This window comes from Rhinolophus ferrumequinum, chromosome 4, assembly GCF_004115265.2.
Source record: "Rhinolophus ferrumequinum isolate MPI-CBG mRhiFer1 chromosome 4, mRhiFer1_v1.p, whole genome shotgun sequence".
NCBI lineage: Eukaryota > Metazoa > Chordata > Mammalia > Chiroptera > Rhinolophidae > Rhinolophus > Rhinolophus ferrumequinum.
The window spans coordinates 68,213,172-68,231,154 of NC_046287.1; the positions used below are offsets into that span (position 1 = coordinate 68,213,172).

At 34.0% G+C, this 17,983-nt stretch overlaps 1 protein-coding gene across 1 annotated transcript in view; it reads right to left on the reverse strand.

The window, feature by feature from the left end:
- The window catches only part of TNKS (tankyrase), a 186,947-nt gene that overhangs the window by 145,734 nt on the left and 23,230 nt on the right, over positions 1-17,983 (reverse strand). The window contains exon 2 of the mRNA XM_033104145.1: positions 13,353-13,577. Within this exon, the coding sequence (XP_032960036.1) occupies positions 13,353-13,577 (225 nt within the window). The remainder of the gene's footprint in view (positions 1-13,352; positions 13,578-17,983) is intronic.

Genomic DNA, 17,983 nt, shown 5'->3' on the forward strand with positions numbered 1-17,983 from the left:
GAATCCTCCAATTGAATTTTGCTTCTATTGTTAACTTTTCCTATAAATACAGAAAATCAAGAATATGTTTAATGAAATTTTTTTTTTTAGAAAAATCAAGAATTTTTTTAAATGCCCATTACATCTGCAGAGCTTAGACATAGATTATTCTGGATGTATACAGAGATTTTTATATTCAAATCAATTATATCCTTTTTTAAATAAAGAGTTAAGCCAGTCCACAACACATTTGTGAAATCAGCATTATCTGCTTATACAAACCACAATTTATTATAAGATAAAGCAGGCACTGGAATAAATATAAGAATGATTATAACAAAGCATATGTCTTTCTACCTGGAAAGACACAGGTAGAAACCCTAGAAAGTAGGTTGGAAAGAAAAGACTGTCTAGATTCACACAAACCTGGGTTTTAGAATGCTGCTCTGACCTTAGCAAGTGCCTAACTTTAGGCAAATTACTACACCTCTGTTTATCACAACTTCCCCTTCATAAAACACTACCTACTTCTGAGGCTTGCTGTTATAACTAAATGAGACAATATATGTAAACCTAGCTTGGTTCTTGGCATATAATAAGGACTCAGTAAACCCCTTTTCTCTTCAATCAGGATCTTTTCATCTGCCTTTCAAAAATACAATCATGAACATACAGTGTGTTAAAAGATATCTGTTGGATTGAAATAAAGGCAAATTGGCAACAGCCCTACGAACAATAAATTCATTTGTGCCAAGTCGATTATTGTTTTATGTTTCCTTTTATTTAGGTGAGATTACTTTTTCTAAAACTTGGCTCAGCTAAATTAAACACTAATAAGGAATAAAGCAGATAACTTTACAGTATGACCACATAAGTTTATAAAAGAATCACAAATTTCTACCATTCTGAGGAATAATGACCATAGGCAAAAGGTGCTTCCTAATCTGTTCTGGGAGAAAAGGTCAAGACCCTTCACTCACTTTTCTGAATCTTTCCTTAAATTGTTAACCGCCCTGCCCCCTCTCAAGGTCTCAAGAACTTGCGCATATTCCAAACAAACTCCCTATTAGTATAAAACATTAAGACCAATTAAAGTAAGTTTTAGTGCTACTAGATAAAAAGTTTAAAGTTACACATTTAAAAACATTTTTCACAAGTAACACAGGATTGAACTTGTACCCTAATATTCTGATTTTGCTTTGAACTTTAGTTTCTCAAGAAATTATATCATTATTATTATTTTCCTATGCCTGTGAAAATTGATTAAACAGAATGAAACTTCAATATAATGTTTGTTGTACTTTCAATCTGAAGGAGACAAAGAACATAACTCTTAAGTTTTCATTCTTTGGGAAATTTACCAAACAATTGTTTTAAAACTTGAGTTTTTTCTATTGGACTCAATAAATTATCCTATTAGCAATTATTATTAATGACAGTATTCAATCACATTTTTCATATCCCACCTCAGTTCCTTCCCCCACGTTAAGGAGGAAAAGGCTGCCGTTTTAAATGTAATTGCTCCTCTGCCCTTTCTCTTCTCTCATTCCTAGTGGGTTGCAATTTTCACAAACAGCAACTATGATGCCCTCTAGCAGCTTGACGAACTACTTGCTCATAATTAATTTGCTTTAAAAAATATTAATCATCGTTCACTTTTAATTATTTAATTATTCTTCACTTTTGTCAAGCTATCAGACAATTTATACTCAGTCACAGTAAGTCACTAGAACTACGTACTCCTGCTATTGAAATACTTGTGGGAAAAACATTTAAGTTACACTAATAATTTTCCATTATCCTGTTTGCAACATCTCCACTGACTAGGTTACAAGACCTAAATTGCAATGAAAAAAATAAAAGCTGATTTCATGTCTCATCAAATCATAATTCAAGTTTACAAAATTACAAAGGATATGAAACAAAGGATGTAACACTAATTCACATTGATGATAACCAAGAGCAGCAAATGGTAACTGCCAACCAGTTAGTCGTTCAGCATTCACTGAGTGTCAGAATACAAAAATGAGCTATGAGAACACCTGACTGTTGACACCCAAGGGAAATGAGAGTGGAAGGAAACAAGCATTTACTGGGGCTCTACCTGCTTTGTTATTTCATTTAACTTCCCATAACAACATGATGCAGTAGGTATGATGACCCCTCAACAAATGGAAAACTGGGGTTCAAAGCAACTAAATTACTTGTGCAAGATCAGTTTTAAATCGTAGAGAATTCATACCTAATTCTAAAGCCAAGCATTTAATTTCTACCCTATCATTCTACACAAGTACAAGCCAAGGTCACCCCAGAACTGTAAAATTCAAGTGTCTCCCCTTACGTGAATTTGGAAAGGCATACATTTGTTGTGAATACCTTATCTATTCCTCCTATGACCAATGTCCTCTTCCTAATCTCACCAAACAACTCCCCTGTAGGAAAGTATGGAACAGGACTCAGAAATGACATGGGAAACACCCATGACAGCTAGGGTTCCATTTTAGGAGACCCACTAGAATGTTTCCTGCTCTTGCTCCCTTAGTCCTCATGCTCAAACATATTTTTTCAAAAGAGCAACACTCAAAACTGTGCTCCAAACAGGCAAGATAAAATATATTCTCTAATTTAGCAAATTTAGAAATTTTCAGGTTTGACACAAAATAAACAAATATTTCAACACACAGTGGGATTTCTTAATGTCTCACTTATACTGTCATATCTGAGGGTGGAGTCAAACAACTCATGACATTTACATTCTTATTCCAGGACTCTTGTTTACAGATGAACAGACTAACACCCCATTTTAAAGAGAATAGATTCCAGTAATTCAAAGAACAAAGAGAGTATATATATAACATGTTTATTAAAGCCTGAAACTGCAATTATTATACTTTACAACTTTCTACTTTGGTCAGTTGAGAAAGAGTAGTGAGAAGAACTCCATAAATCTTTAATCGCCAATCTGGACCTGTCTCTGAAATCTCAGTTACCACAGAACTGCACAAAGCGAGGACAGAGTTCTAATGTGCAATGAGTTTCAGATAACATGATTACCATGTAAGGTGAGAACTGACTGGTTACATGAGCCATTTGCCTCAAATGCCATTTCCATACAACCCCAAACTTAAGCCAGCCATCTCAGTGAAATCCAGATTGTTCTGAACCATCATGGATAGTCTAGAAGCAAGTGCAAATGTATAATTATTCCTTTAATAGACAGAGTAATAAGCAAAGCCTTTTATCACTTTAAAAAATATATGAGGTTTTTTCGTTCTTGTTTTTTAACATCCCCCTCCCAATTTAAGCATCTCTGACATATTTCTTAAGGCCTTAGGAGAATGAAAGCATTCATACTAGTGCTTTTCTGGGGATTCTAATAAAGTGCATTGTACAAATATAAAACTACACACACACGGTGCCAAAAAAATGAATACGTATTTTAAGAAAGGAAAAAACTATTAAAATTGTAACACTCAATATATACTGATCATAAAAGATGAATATAAATCATGTGTATACATTTTTTTGGCACCCCCGGTGTGTGTGTGTGTGTGTGTGTGTGTGTGTGTGTGTGTGTGTGTGAGTATGCCAGCCATTATCCAGAATGCCTACTTAAGTAGTCCCAAATTTATCAGGTAAATACATAAATATTCTAACCTTCTTGAAAGCAGCTGAACATAAGTGGGCAAGTCATCAAGATAACAGTGCTCAGTGTCAGTGGGGATTATTTCAGAAGGGAAAAATTACTATCATTCTTGGCTCTTCTCCTTTTTAAGTATACAAGTATGGAATTCTGCCAACTTTTACTTTTTTTATGAAACGCTACATTGAGACTTGTTTAAAAGATCCCAATTCAATTTTTATATAGAAAACTACTGTTAAAAATGCCGAAGGGAGGTATTCTGGCAGGAAAAAGGAAAAAAGACAGAAATGAAACAAACACAAGTGAATCAAATTCTCAAGGCTTTGCTGAATTTTCAGTGAACTTTTGCAAAGGAAGGTGTGGGAAATGACTTTCCTTAACCTAGCTCATTTATGGATGATGTATGGATAGATAATGTGACAGACTAAATCAAGAGTCCTAATGTAGAGTTCTCCAACAGCTGTAATTTCTTTGGTTCTTATTAAGAAGCTATAGCTTTCCAGAATTTATCCTAAAGTAATTAAAGGTTTATATACATATTTAATGAAAAGGATATTCCCTTTAGTAATGTTTATAAAACAATAGTGAAAAGTCAGAAATAGTCTAAATACCCTAAAATAGGTGACTAATTAAAAAACTAATGGTTATTTCTATATAATTCATTAGATAGAAATATTCACTGATAATGAAGTATGTTCCTAACACAAAAGTTTAAAAAAATGAGAAAACAAACAGTATGTATGGAGTAATCCTAGTTTTATTTAAAAAGGACTATGTACACGGTTTAATAGAACTTTCTGCAATGATGGAAATTTCTATATCTGAACTCTCTAATATGATAACCAAGAGCCGGATATGGTTATGAAGCCCTTGAAATGTGACTAGTACAACTGAGGAATTAAATTTTAATTTTTAAATATTAACTATTTTTCATTTAATGGCTATCACACTGGACAGCATTAAGTCTAAACAGAAAACAAGGTGTGATAGTTGTATTTTCTAATGTTTCTTTAACGAACATCTATTACTTCTAATAATACTGTTAAGACAAGACCAGAAAGTTGTTAACCCTCGATATACTATATTTAAAATAACAGGAGATATGAAAGTACTAGAGGCAGTCCAACACCGATCCCACCCTCTGCTCCCCTACCCCAACCCTAAGTCACTCTAACTCCAAGTTCCAGGACTTCAAACTTCATCAAACTAACCATGGAAGTGATCAGGTAATTTAAACTAAAGCAGAGTTTGTACTAGGAAAGTAAACATGTTTTTCTAGGTAGCAGATATATAAAGTGGAGTTATAAAGAATTTATGAGAGGGACAGTATTTTAGGAGCAAATTATAGCAGTAAAAATTGGTTTAAGTTTTAGTAGATTACTGTGTTTCCCCGAAAACAAGACCTAGCCAGACAATCAGCTCTAATGTGTCTTTTGGAGCAAAAATTAATATAAGACCCGGTCTTACTTTACTATAAGAGTGGGTATAATATAATAAATATAATACAATATCGGGTCTTATTTTTTATGCTTAAAATGTATTCTTAAATCCCACAAAGCAGAGATATCTTTTAGTTCTCGATCAAGTAAACATTTCTATTATAACAACTTTATATCAGCTCTACAGACTGCAGCAAACTAACAACCTTCTCCTTTCTTCACTAGTAAATGGTAGGAAATCTGAAACATCTGCCTCATGCATAGGATAAAAATATTAGTGCAATTACTTGGCTAAGTAATTGAGCCGCCCAAAGGGAACACACTTCACCATGTGTATCCTCTATCCACAGCAATTTTTGGTATATTTAACAGTGTCACACCTTTTTCTCTCTTCTTCCTCCCTACCTCATCTTCTTCCTTCCTAACTGGGGCAACTCCTGGGTTTAATCTACAAATAACAACAAATGTTTGACTGCTCATCCTTCAGAAAAAAAAATTTCACTGTAACCAAAAGTCAATGCATGATTAGAATCAATATTCAACAACCCATCCTAATGAAGAATAGCAATGATTTGCAAATGGCAGATTATCTAAAATTCATATCAGGCTATAAAATGTGCTCTATATTTATATATGAATATGGGAGTGTTGAACATACTGCAAATTCTCATTACTTTAAAATAAAAGAACCTCAAAATATCACCTAATCAAGAAGAAGTAGAAAATTACTCAGCTTCTGTACCCACATTATCAAAGACTAACGCAAAAAAGCCAGACAGAAATGAGCAATCTTCTTGTGAATTTCTATGTCATTCCATATACACTTCTTCAGTAAAAAGTTAGATACTGGTGATAGGCAACAAGAATACAAGAATGAATAAGAAGATGACTGTTAGTTCCCTACCACAGAGAACCAACAAGAACCCGGATCCAAGCAGAATACTATAGGAGCATACAACAAAGCACTAACCAATTTGGAGCACGCTCAAGTTCACAAATTCCCTGATTCAGTTTAAGAGACTGTCAGCTGGTCCTACAGCTGCATTAGAAAGTAAATATATTTTGATTACAGCAATTATAATTTAATTCATCACTATGCATGTATCAATTGCATATGCTAATTATTAAAAACGATGGATTCTTATACTGTGCTTAGGGGCCCTGGTTCACTTGGGGATCAGCTGCAAGATACACTTTTATCCCTAATGGAACCAGACAAATCATTATTCTTAAATAATCATTTCTTCATTGTTTATTTTTACTTATGAATTCAATTTCATAAATAGAGTGTTACCAGTAAGGATAGTCTATGTTATGGTGCTATAACAAAGTGCTCCAGAATCTCATAGGCTTAGCAAAAGTAGTTCATTTCGTACACTACAAGTCAAGAAGTAAGAGCAGGGGAGTTCCTTTACTCACAGGCCCAGACTGAAGAGGGCTCTCTGCTAAATGTGATCCCCTAAATAACCAAGATAAGGAAAAACAAAATATGGTAAACTGCGCTCTGATTCTTAACACTTCTGCTCAGAAGTTACATGTTTTGCTCCCACTCACATTTTGGTGGGGGGGAGATAAAGGAAAGTAAATATATTCAATAGACAGAGGCCTACTGTACTTCCAGGTGCCAATGAGAACTGGAGGTGTAGACTACAGCAGAACTAAAAAGACTCATTCTTGATATTTTAAATTGCTCATATTTTCTGATTCTACACTGTGGGAAAATGGAAAGGGTGGGAAATTCAACCATAGTCAACGACCTTAAGAAATAGCTCAAAGAACATCTATGTGTCTTTTAATCTCACAAAAGCAAAGGGAAAACATAAACCAAAAACATGTTTAACTATTAGGAATTAATGAATCTGTCTTTATGAAATGATTTCAGGCAACAAATTATTAAAAGTAACCTATTTCTCTAGATTCTAGAAATATACTTCCAACTAGGAGGGGCAAACAATGTTATCTCAGAAATACCCATGCATATTTTAGGTAATTACTTTCTAATTAAACAAGGTCCACCTGACTTTTACTCTTAAATCTTAAAAATAAGCCACACAGTATATTCAATTGCTCAGTATGAAGTAGCTTAATCTTTTATTTTAATTTAAAAAAATGTATCCTAAACAGGTTGTTATAAAGCACTTCAGAGACCCTTAAACCAGACACTGTTTTCCTGCATGTATTTCTGCAATGTAATTAAAACAATAATCTTATTTCACTAGAAACTGCTTCTAACCTAAAACTAATTTTCTAATAGAAATCTTATTACTGCAATGCTAGTAAGACACCAAATACTTTTGCATTTTAATTGACAAGTTGGATTTTGCCAAAATTAAAAATCTTTGCTTGTCTAAAGACACCACTACGAAAATGAAAGGCAAAGCACAGACTGGGAGAAAGCATTCACAACATACACAGCCAACAGGGACCCATATCCATAACACAAAAAGAATTTTCACAACTCAGTAACACCAAAAAAAAAAAAAAAAAAAAGTCAGAAGAACTGAACTGAGACCTCCGAAGAATATATACAAAAACACAATAGCGCATGAAAATATGCTCAACACATTCAACTATCAGGGATATGCAGCTTCTTACAAAGTTCAACATAACGCTATTGTTCCACTTAGCAATTCCACTCTTAGGTATCCACTCAAGAGAAATGAAACAGTATGTTCAGACAAAGACCTATAAACCAATGTTCGCAGCAGCCCTCTTCCTAACAGCCACAAACTGGAAAGAACCCAAACATCTACCAACTGTGCTTCATCCACATGACGGGACAGCATAAAACAAAACAGAGGAAGAAACTACCGATGCGTACAATAATATCAACTGACAAATTTTTAGCTAAACAGGCCCTGAAGAAGAAAGAGACTCAAATAACTAGAATTACACATGAAAGGGGTACATCACTACCAAGCTTACAGAAATAAAAAGGATGATAAAGGAATATTAGGAACAACTGAATTGAAAGAAAACTGGAAAGGCACATGCAAAAAATGAAATCTGACTTCTTATCTTATATACAAATATTGACTCCAAATGGATCAAAGACCTAAACAAAGAGCTAAAACTAATAAACTCAAAGAAAAAAACAGAATTAAATCTTCATAAGCTGGGATCTAGCAATGCATTCTTAAATATGCCACCAAAGCAAAAAAAGAAAAAGCAGACGTCTTAATGTTAATTATTAATCAGATCATCAAAACTAAAAACTTTTTTGCTTCTAAGGCCATTATCAAGAAAGTGAAAAGACAACAGAAGATGGGAGACAATATCTGCAGAAAATCTGTAAGGAACTTGTATCTAGAATATATAAAAAACTCTAAAACTCAGTAACAAAAGACAATCCAATTAAAAATGGACGAAGGATATGAATACTCCAAAAAATGTATAAAAATGGCCAGAAAAAGCACATGAAGAGATGCTCGACCACATTACTAATCAAGGAAATGCAAATTAAAACCACAATGAGCTTCTGGCACAGAGCAAGTATTTCACTCTGGCCACAGAGGTGTGTTTTACTGGGTATACTGTGCGAACTAAGACAGACAGATTCCTGTGTTTATATTTAGGCGCAGAGTGGGGAAAAGTACACAGAGAGATGAAAAATAAGCAAAATAACATGATTAAACAAAGACATAATTTCAGGTGATAAGTGCTATGAAGTAAAATGAAACAGGATTAGTAAAATGAGACATGGTTAGAGAAACAGATAAGCAGAGTAGGGTAAGAAATTATGACAGCATTGTCTACACAGATATTACACTTAGGTGCATGACTTGCATTCTCTCATTTAAGTACATCTGAAGTTCAGTAATTACCCCGTTTTAAGAACAAAAAGACAGTAAATAACCTGCTCAAAGACTCAGGTCTCTTTGACTCCAACCAGTATGACATAATGCGTGGAAAATGAAGCTGTTTTTTTCAAAGTTCTAATTGTTAGATTTTAAGTAGCAGTTTCAATTTTGGGCTCCCAAGTAAAGATTCCCTTAGTCTTTGCATTTAAGGCAAATGAAGGCAAGAATTATTTGAAAATATAGAGAAAGAAAAAGAAAGCAAGAGGCAGGAGATTTATTTCTCTAAGATAATGCCACTTGCTCTATTCAGCCTGTCTTACTCACAAAAAGCTGAAGAACTACTCTTTATCAAGAGAATTACAGTTCAATTCTTTTCTTCCAGGAGTCTTTAGAAGGTATTCCACTGTCTTCAAGCTTTCAATGTTGTAAATGGAAAGTCCTTTGCACACTTTTTTCCCCTTTGTAGGCAACTTATTCTTTCTGCCTAGAAAACTTCATATATCTTCCTCAGTGTCGTCTCATCAGTACAGTACAGAACTTCATAGCCTTTTCAATCTCAAGGTTTTTCTGCGCTTATTATTTGTTTAAATATTACTGATCTCTTCCATCAGTTATTTTTTTTTTCTTTTTCCTTCTGGAATTCCTATCCACATGTAAGGCTTTAAAACAATGTTGACTTACTCGGTTTACTTATCTTTTGCTTCATGATTTCCGTATGCTAACATCTTACTCTGTATTGGAGGATATTTCTCATATATGCGCCTAGATATTAGGGTATTTCAGTGAGAATCCCACAAGTGTTATAAAGCCATGCACCTCAACCCTGTTTCCCTGATAATAAGACCGAGCCGGACCACCAGCTCGAATGCGTCTTTTGGAGCAAAACTTAATATAAGACCCGGTCTTATTTTACTATAAGACCGGGTCTTATATAATGTAATATAACATAAGACCCGGTCTTATATTAATTTTTGCTCCAAAAGACGCGTTAGAGCTGATTGTCCGGCTCGGTCTTATTTTCGGGAAACACGGTAGAACTTCCACTTAGCTACCTTTTAAGATCCCTGTATCAGTTATATGCTTTTAGAAATAAGAGAAACCAGTTGTGTCTGCCTTTAACAGAATTGACAGGCGGGTGGAGGACCAATCTTAGAAAACAAAATTTATAGAGGAAGTAGAAGAAAGTGTAATTGTCTCTAAGTAGGGACATTATGGCTGGGCCACTGCCAACACGGCAGCAAAAAACCGCAGCTATGAATGATTCCTTAATATCTCCAACACTTTATACTCAAAATTCTACATTATAGAAGGGGCGTCTGACTGACCAAACTAAGGCCATCCTGACAGCCAAAGGGCAGAAAGAAGGACGGTCTGACTCCATGAGCTCCTGTATCCTCCCCATAATGACCGCCCCCAGTCTCAAAACTCCAAAATCAGAAGAAGGAGTTGGATACTAGTCAGCCAAATTTGAAATGGAGAAAAAGAAAAAAAATGACAAATGTCCATTATGACTCCAAGATCTTATATCAGTTGATTCTGTGAAAAATGTTTTTACAATTTGCTTTAACAATGGACTTTCAAAGCACTAACACTGACGTAGTCTCAAAAAATATATGACATATGTTCAGAAAAGAAGACATCATTTATTTTAATTTTTTGGAGACTACACCTGAGAGTAGAGAGAAATGAATATGATCTAAAGGCAGAAGGTATTGATTTCTAAAGCAAATTAGACTTGCTAAATACAATATAAAAATTCTATCATCAATACCACTATAATGAACTCTATGACCTTTGTTTTAAGTAGTTGGTTTAATTATACAAGCATTTAAAGTTTGTTTTTTTTTTTAAAAAACATCTTAGGCTGTATTTTGTTTTTTTTCAATGATAGCTAAGTAGCATCTATAGAAGATACACATAGATTGTTAGACTTTTAAATTGACATTAAAAAAATGTCAATAAAGGGCCAACAGGAGAAACCAGACAGTATACATCACAATCATAATTCAGGTTTAGATCTCAGCAATAATACTAATAATAGTAATTAATAGTAATAAGCGATACTTAATGTTCACCATACCAGGTACTCAAAGTACTTTAATTACTATGCTGATCTTCCTAAGAACCCTGTGAAGTATGGATAGTATTCCCATTTCACATATAATGAAACACGGAGGGTAAGGAAGTAGCCCTGATCTCACATGCTGCTGGTAACTGGGGGGGTCAGGATATAAGCCCAGAGCACATGCTTTATAGCAATCCGTCCTGCTGCCTCCCTTAAGCCACTGGTTATGTGGCTTGGCTCTATCTTTATAACTATCAAATGTGTTCACGATTGTATAATATTACATATAGAGATATAGTTAATCTGAAAATAAACAAGCCAACATTTCATCATCTAGGCAAATGTCTTTAAAAATTAAGTTTGTACACTAATTTCTCAACACCATCAGATTCAAATGAAAGTGAAAAAAAACACAAGGTTTCCAATTCTTTTACCTTGTCCCAAAGTGGAAATTTGCCTAATAGAAACATTTCAGCATTCCTCAACTACATTCAAATTCAGAAAGTATGATATATAAGCTATCAGAGGTTTCACTGTACCTGAGGGTAAACCTCCTAATAGGTTCCTAAAAGCTAATTAAGAGTACAGAAGAGTCTACAACCAATCTTGTTTCCCACAATAACTGTTATATACTTTAATAGCAGCTGAATCTTCAATTATATTTTGATTATAGTTTCAAAGGTATCCTTCTCCTTCCTTCAACTTTTGTAAGGCATAAGAACGTAAACAGAGGAAAGCAGATGTGCCAAGGCCTACTGAGGACTGCAGGGCGAGGGGACAGTGGGCATCCATGCTTTAACAATGCAAGTCCTACAGCTAGTCTTTTATTTCAACAGAGCCAGGATCAAATGAACCTTTTCTTATGTACTTTTGGGAGAATGATTAGGAGGAAAAGAAGATGAATATTAATTTCAATAAGATATTAAAAGCATTCATAGAATAAAATATTTCAGAGAGGTAAAGATAGGAAAATAGAACACTGAAGCCTAGAAAGGAGACTATTGCAAGAAGGTAAAAACTGTATAAAATTCTGTAACTAATGACAGAAAACGCCAATGAATATGACATGGTGAAGCAAGAAAGGATGATGTAGGGAAGTTGGAAGTCTAGAAGATTAAATAAGACTACAAATCAAGTTTATAATAATTATCACACAGTAACTTACCACAAGTAATTTAAGAGGTTTGCTGATCAGAGAGTATGTCATAAGTTCAAGTTTTTCAGGGTAGTTTTATGTAATGACAGTCCAAGATGTGACGGTTTTAGTGAGACACTTAGGAGGCAATAGGAGAATCAACTGAGAATGGAAGATGTTAAAGATCAAAAAGGACAGGATATCCAAAGGGTCATGGCAGTGGATGCTGAAGTGACAAAGGATAAGGACAGAGAAGGTGATAAAGAAGTTATACGTTAAGCATTGCAATAATTTGAGGAAAACTGAAAAATATATTAGAGGCTGCAATAGATGGCTATTAAAAAGGAGAAAATCTTAATGGCACCACCACTACATCTTTAAAAATGACATTTATTTTTGAATTTTATCATAAAGATAACTGATTAAACTGAAATGGATGTCATCCAGAAGACAACAATTACGTAAAACAACCTGCTCTGGGCTAAACAAACATCTACCGTCTTGAGCATGAAGAAACAGATGACATCCTCAAGAGAAACTGTGCTTGTCCTCTAGAAGCTTTAGATTTCAAAATAAAAAACTGCATACAATAAAGCAAAATCTAAAAATATATATACATATTTAGATATATGTAAAAGAGAAAAATACTGATTGAATATAATTTCATATAATCTCAATACTTAAATGGTAGAAAAGTTCAATTTTGTTTGAAATTGGTTTTTCTGTAGACTATGGCACATGTTGAAAATATTAAGCTTTGAACTACGTACTTGACCCACTCGCTCAAAGCCTTCCAGTACTGATAAAGTAGGTGGTGTTCCATTTTAGTAACATAAAGAAAAAGGCTTTGCCTTAGTATTAGATAACTTTCCTTGAATCAAACCAAAGCATCCAAATATGTCATCCAATTCAGTAAGAATTTGTACTTTATAATGGGTCCCACTGATGCTAGGATAGAAAATGTGTAGTCTTTCAAAGGGACTGTAAAATAACTAAATTTGATAACAGTAATCCATCAAAACTTAGTTCTGCACCAGTTAGCATCTGACTTGCATTTGGAGAGTTACTGTGAATCTTGTTCTTAACCAACTTTAAATTACCATCTCTCTATTTCCCTTTGGATAGAAAAGAATTGCTTCTAAGAATAAGAAGTAATAAAGCCCTCTTTAATTACTCTAAGGAAACACTATTTCCACCACAATAAAAACAGAAGAGAATAGTAAGCCTTTATGTAAAATTTTATAGCTGTCAGGTTGATCTTACACTTTAGGGATCATCAAACAATACTTACCAATACAGACATCGATTTTCCCTTTAATAGCAGCTTCATGCAGAGGGGTATAGTTCCAGTTATCCCTGGCATTGGGATCGGCCCCTTGGCACAGCAACAGACTCACTACCTCGGCATGGCCAAAAGAACAGGCATTATGCAGCGGGATGAGACCTCCGTCGTCACGAGCATGGACATTAGCACCCATCTGTAGTAAGTGTTCCACAACATCCTTCCTTCCAAAACCTAAAAAGAAAGAGGGAAAATGGCGTTTACATTAAAAGAATTTGGTAAAAAGAACCATTAGAATTCCTTTAAGAACATCAACAAATGAAACTTCTGAAGTACTACATTGTATAGCAAAAAGGGTTAAAAAAAAAAAGGCTGACATTCAAATGAATTCTCTCATCTCACACAACTTAGAACTAAGAAAGCTCTTTCTTTAATCTTTGGGCAGTTCATTCAGAAAACATTTCTTCAACACCAATTATGTGCTGTATAGCTGTGCCAGACATACAGAATGAATGACACAAGACTCCTGCTCAAGGCATTCACTTTGCACTGTTGACGCAAGACAAAACCAAATGTATAAAATCCATCTCTACATTTTAAGAGATAAATGTTATTTAAATATTGCTGACAGCCAAATACTGGTTGCTCAACATTCAACATTGCATCACAACACTCAACATTGCATTACGGAAACTGGAGAAATGTGTGGATACCAGAAGTACATGGCAATAATTTGGTTACAAGTTATTTCAAAAGGAAGAACTAAAGATAATGCCCAAGTATCTACTTTTGGGACAGGTGGCCAAACTAAATGAAATAGATGGCCAAGTGAAACAATTCAAGCTTGGATTTATTCAGTTTGCAGAAATTATATGACAAACAAGTAGAATACATGCATTTGAAAACACGGAACCAGAACACGGGTTAAGAAGCACAACAATTTTCAGATGGGAAAAGAAATGGCAGGGGTAGGGGGACGATGCTGTGTAAGGACTAGGCAAACACTGAGAAAGGTAAAAAATACCAAGAAATTACATTATAAAAGTCAAAGGGGAACGCCGTCATGCAACGTCCAGCATGATGACTGGAGTGAGATCAGGGGAGAAGGGAAAAAATAGCCACTTGCTATTTTAATTGTAGTACAGCGATGAAATTACAAGCTACATTGCAAGGGGTTTTTAAAAAGGAAACCACAAATATTAGCATTTTTATCTTTACCAGCTAATACCTTTATCAATGATTCTTTCTTTCCTACTTTAAATTTTATTAGGTCTCATTGGTTAGGTCTCACTACCTCCATGCTATTACACACCGTGTAATGTTGTTAGAAAATGGCATCTTAAATAAAACTAAAAAGCAGTGAGTCATATCTTCCTCCACTTTACACGTATACAAACTAAATAAATGAAAACTATGTGGAAAACAGAAAAAAATTTATTTCAACATATGTTCTCCACACTATCTATAAAAAAAGTCTCTAAAGTAAAACATGTTTCCACAGATACATGTCAAAGTGAGAACTAAGTTTCCTTAGAAAACATCTTTCAAATTAAGCTGAAATTTTTGGGGTGAAAATAGTCAATTTTGTATTAGTAACAGGAACACCAAAAGTATAGGGTACATGCTAAAGTAACTGTCACAATCTTACTGCCTTTTTTTTTTTTTTTTTTTTTTTGGTCTACAGAACGATATAGATGTTAGGTTCTGTTTAATTCTCTAACTTCAATGTCTCTCCTCCCCTACTCTTCCACTAGGCCACAGGCGCTTTCTTACCCATGAAGCTTTAATGATTTTCCTTCTTTATTGATTTGAATAAAGCCCAAGGAAAATTCAAATTTCCCTAAACAATGCATTAACAATGTTTTAGAACTAATTTCCTTTCTTCCCTATCAAACAGAATTAAAATAAGATACTTTATATCTTATCAGTTGGCATTTTAAAAAAATCCATTATAACTGAAGCAAAAGAGCAAAGTATGTTTATTATCCACTAAAACTTTTAGATCTAAAATATGAAACAAAACAAAAATGCTCAGTATGAGCAAGAATGGGGTGAAATGGCATTGTGCTCACACCCTGACAATGATAATGTATAAACTGGTACCATATTTTAGAATAAAAAGCATTACCATCAACAGGTTTAAACCAGTATTATGCTCTGACTCAACAATATCACTTTTGAAGCTTTATCATTTAAAAAGGTATTCATACATGAACAAAGACATTTTCAGCAAGAATGTTTATCATAACATTATTTATAGAAAACCATGGAAACAATTTAGATGTCCAATAATAAAGACTTTGTTAAATAAATGATGGTTATTCATATGACATAACATCATCCTATATTTAAAGGATGCTATAGGACATTGTGAATGTGATTAATGCCACCGAATTATACATTTTAAAATGGCTAAAATGGTCAAACTTATTTTTAAACAAAATTTTTAAATTTGTGTATTTCACCAGTTCTAAAAAAATCACCAAAATAAATAAATAAGTACACCATATACATGAAAAAACAGGGTATTATAGAAAATTCAACAACATGGAAAGGTGTTTTTGAGATTAATTAGTCTTTTAGGTTAAAAACATATAAAACAAAATATAGGAGAAAAAATACATATATTGGAAGTATAGATGGATAGAAAAAAAGAGACTAAATCACTAAGTAGTAGAATTATGGAATATTTTTCTTCTCTCTTTTTATTTGTTTTCTTAATTACCATGTAAAACACAATTTTGAATAAAATATATGTATGTGTGTACACGTTTATAAAAGGAGGTGGAGATAAACAGCCAAAATCAGTAAAGACATTTTATGTGGCAATTATAAAGTTATGTCTTCTAATTTGATTTTGATTTATTAAAATACATTATTAAATCAAAGATTTTGTTAAAGATTACTCAAAACATATATACTCTAGCTGTTCTACTGAGCACAGATCATAATCGGTCATTCACTGTTGTATCAATGGTAAATGCACATGCATTCTTTGTCTAAGGTCTTTGTTTCATAACCAAGGTTTGTAGTCATAATTATTCCTATAATTGATTTGCTTATTTTGGTTTGAAGAATCAAAAAAAAATAAGTGCAAAGAACTACACAGAATTTGAAATAACTTATCACTAACTGACTCTTAGGGAAATAGTCCCTAAGTGAAAGTATTACAGACACATACTACAGAGAAGATTTTCAGTGTCCCATTCCATCAAGCTGGCACATGTTAAAAAAAAAAATAGCTAAGTCACAATTTTTAAAAGGAATAATGTTGTTACTTATACATTTATTTATGGCTCAGTTTTATAAAGTACAAAGTAAAACCAACAAACCATCTTTCTCTGATCCAGCAAAAGTCACCAAAAATTAAGACAGAGTAATATTCTAATTTTTACCAACATACAGCATGTTCTGTAACAGACTTCCAATCTGAGAGGTATACAAGAGGTATAATTTAACTTTTGAAGAAAAATTCTTTTTCGCTCAATGTACATGCCCTATTCTCGACAACAATAAAAATAACAAAACTAACGGTAAGTAGCTAACATTTAGCATGTTCTTAATGTGTATCAAGAAGTATGCCAAATGCTTGACACGCATTACCGTGTTTCCCTGAAAATAAGACCTAGCAGGACAATCAGCTCTAATGTGACTTTTGGAGCAAAAATTAATATAAGACCCAATATTATATTATTTATATTATATTATATTATATTATATTATATTATATTATATTATACCCGGTCTTATAGTAAAATAAAACCAGGTCTTATATTAATTTTTGCTCCAAAAGACGCATTAGAGCTGATGGTCTGGCTAGGTCTTAATTTTCGGGGAAACACGGTAGCTCCTTGGGGTAACACCCTGTGAGAGATACCAATATCCTCATTTTATTATTGAGGAATTTTTTCCCTCAGTTCTAACAGTCATAAACTGTACTTCCAAATACGTATCAAATCTGTCTACTCCCCAGTGCTACCACCTTGGTTTCTAGACTTCAGCATATAACTTTCTAACTGGTCTCTCCCTGCTGTCACATCTTGTCCTACAATACATCCTTACTTACAAAATAGACAGTGATCTTTTCAAGGCATACTTGTATAACAGATCAGGTTGCTTCCCTGCTCAAAATCTGGCAACGGGTTTCCTTAACACATATAATAAAGTACCACTAAAAACTTCTTGTGACCTACAAGGCTTTATGTGAACTGACTCCTCTGACCTCTGCCATACATCATTAAGTTTCACTCACCCTGTCTTTCATTTTCTATTCCCTGAATATGACAAACTAAGGGACTCTGCACTTGCTATGTGCTTGCCTGAAGACGTGGGACCCATATCTTCACATGCCTAGCTCCTGTCATCCCATTCTCAGCCCAAAGATAAGCAACTCAGAGACACTGACTGATCACTCAATTGAAAGTCACCCACGCTCCCACACATACTCTTCCATCAGTTTTCAGTATCACTCAGTTTAACGTTCCTCCTGCATTTAATCACTACCTGAAAGGGCCTTGTTTATTTACGTTTACCAGCCTTTCTTTGTCTCTCCCCACTCAAGAAGTCCCATAAAGAGAGGCACCCTGACTGTTTTATGAGCTGTCTGTATCTCCAGCACCAGAAGAGTGCCTGATACGCAG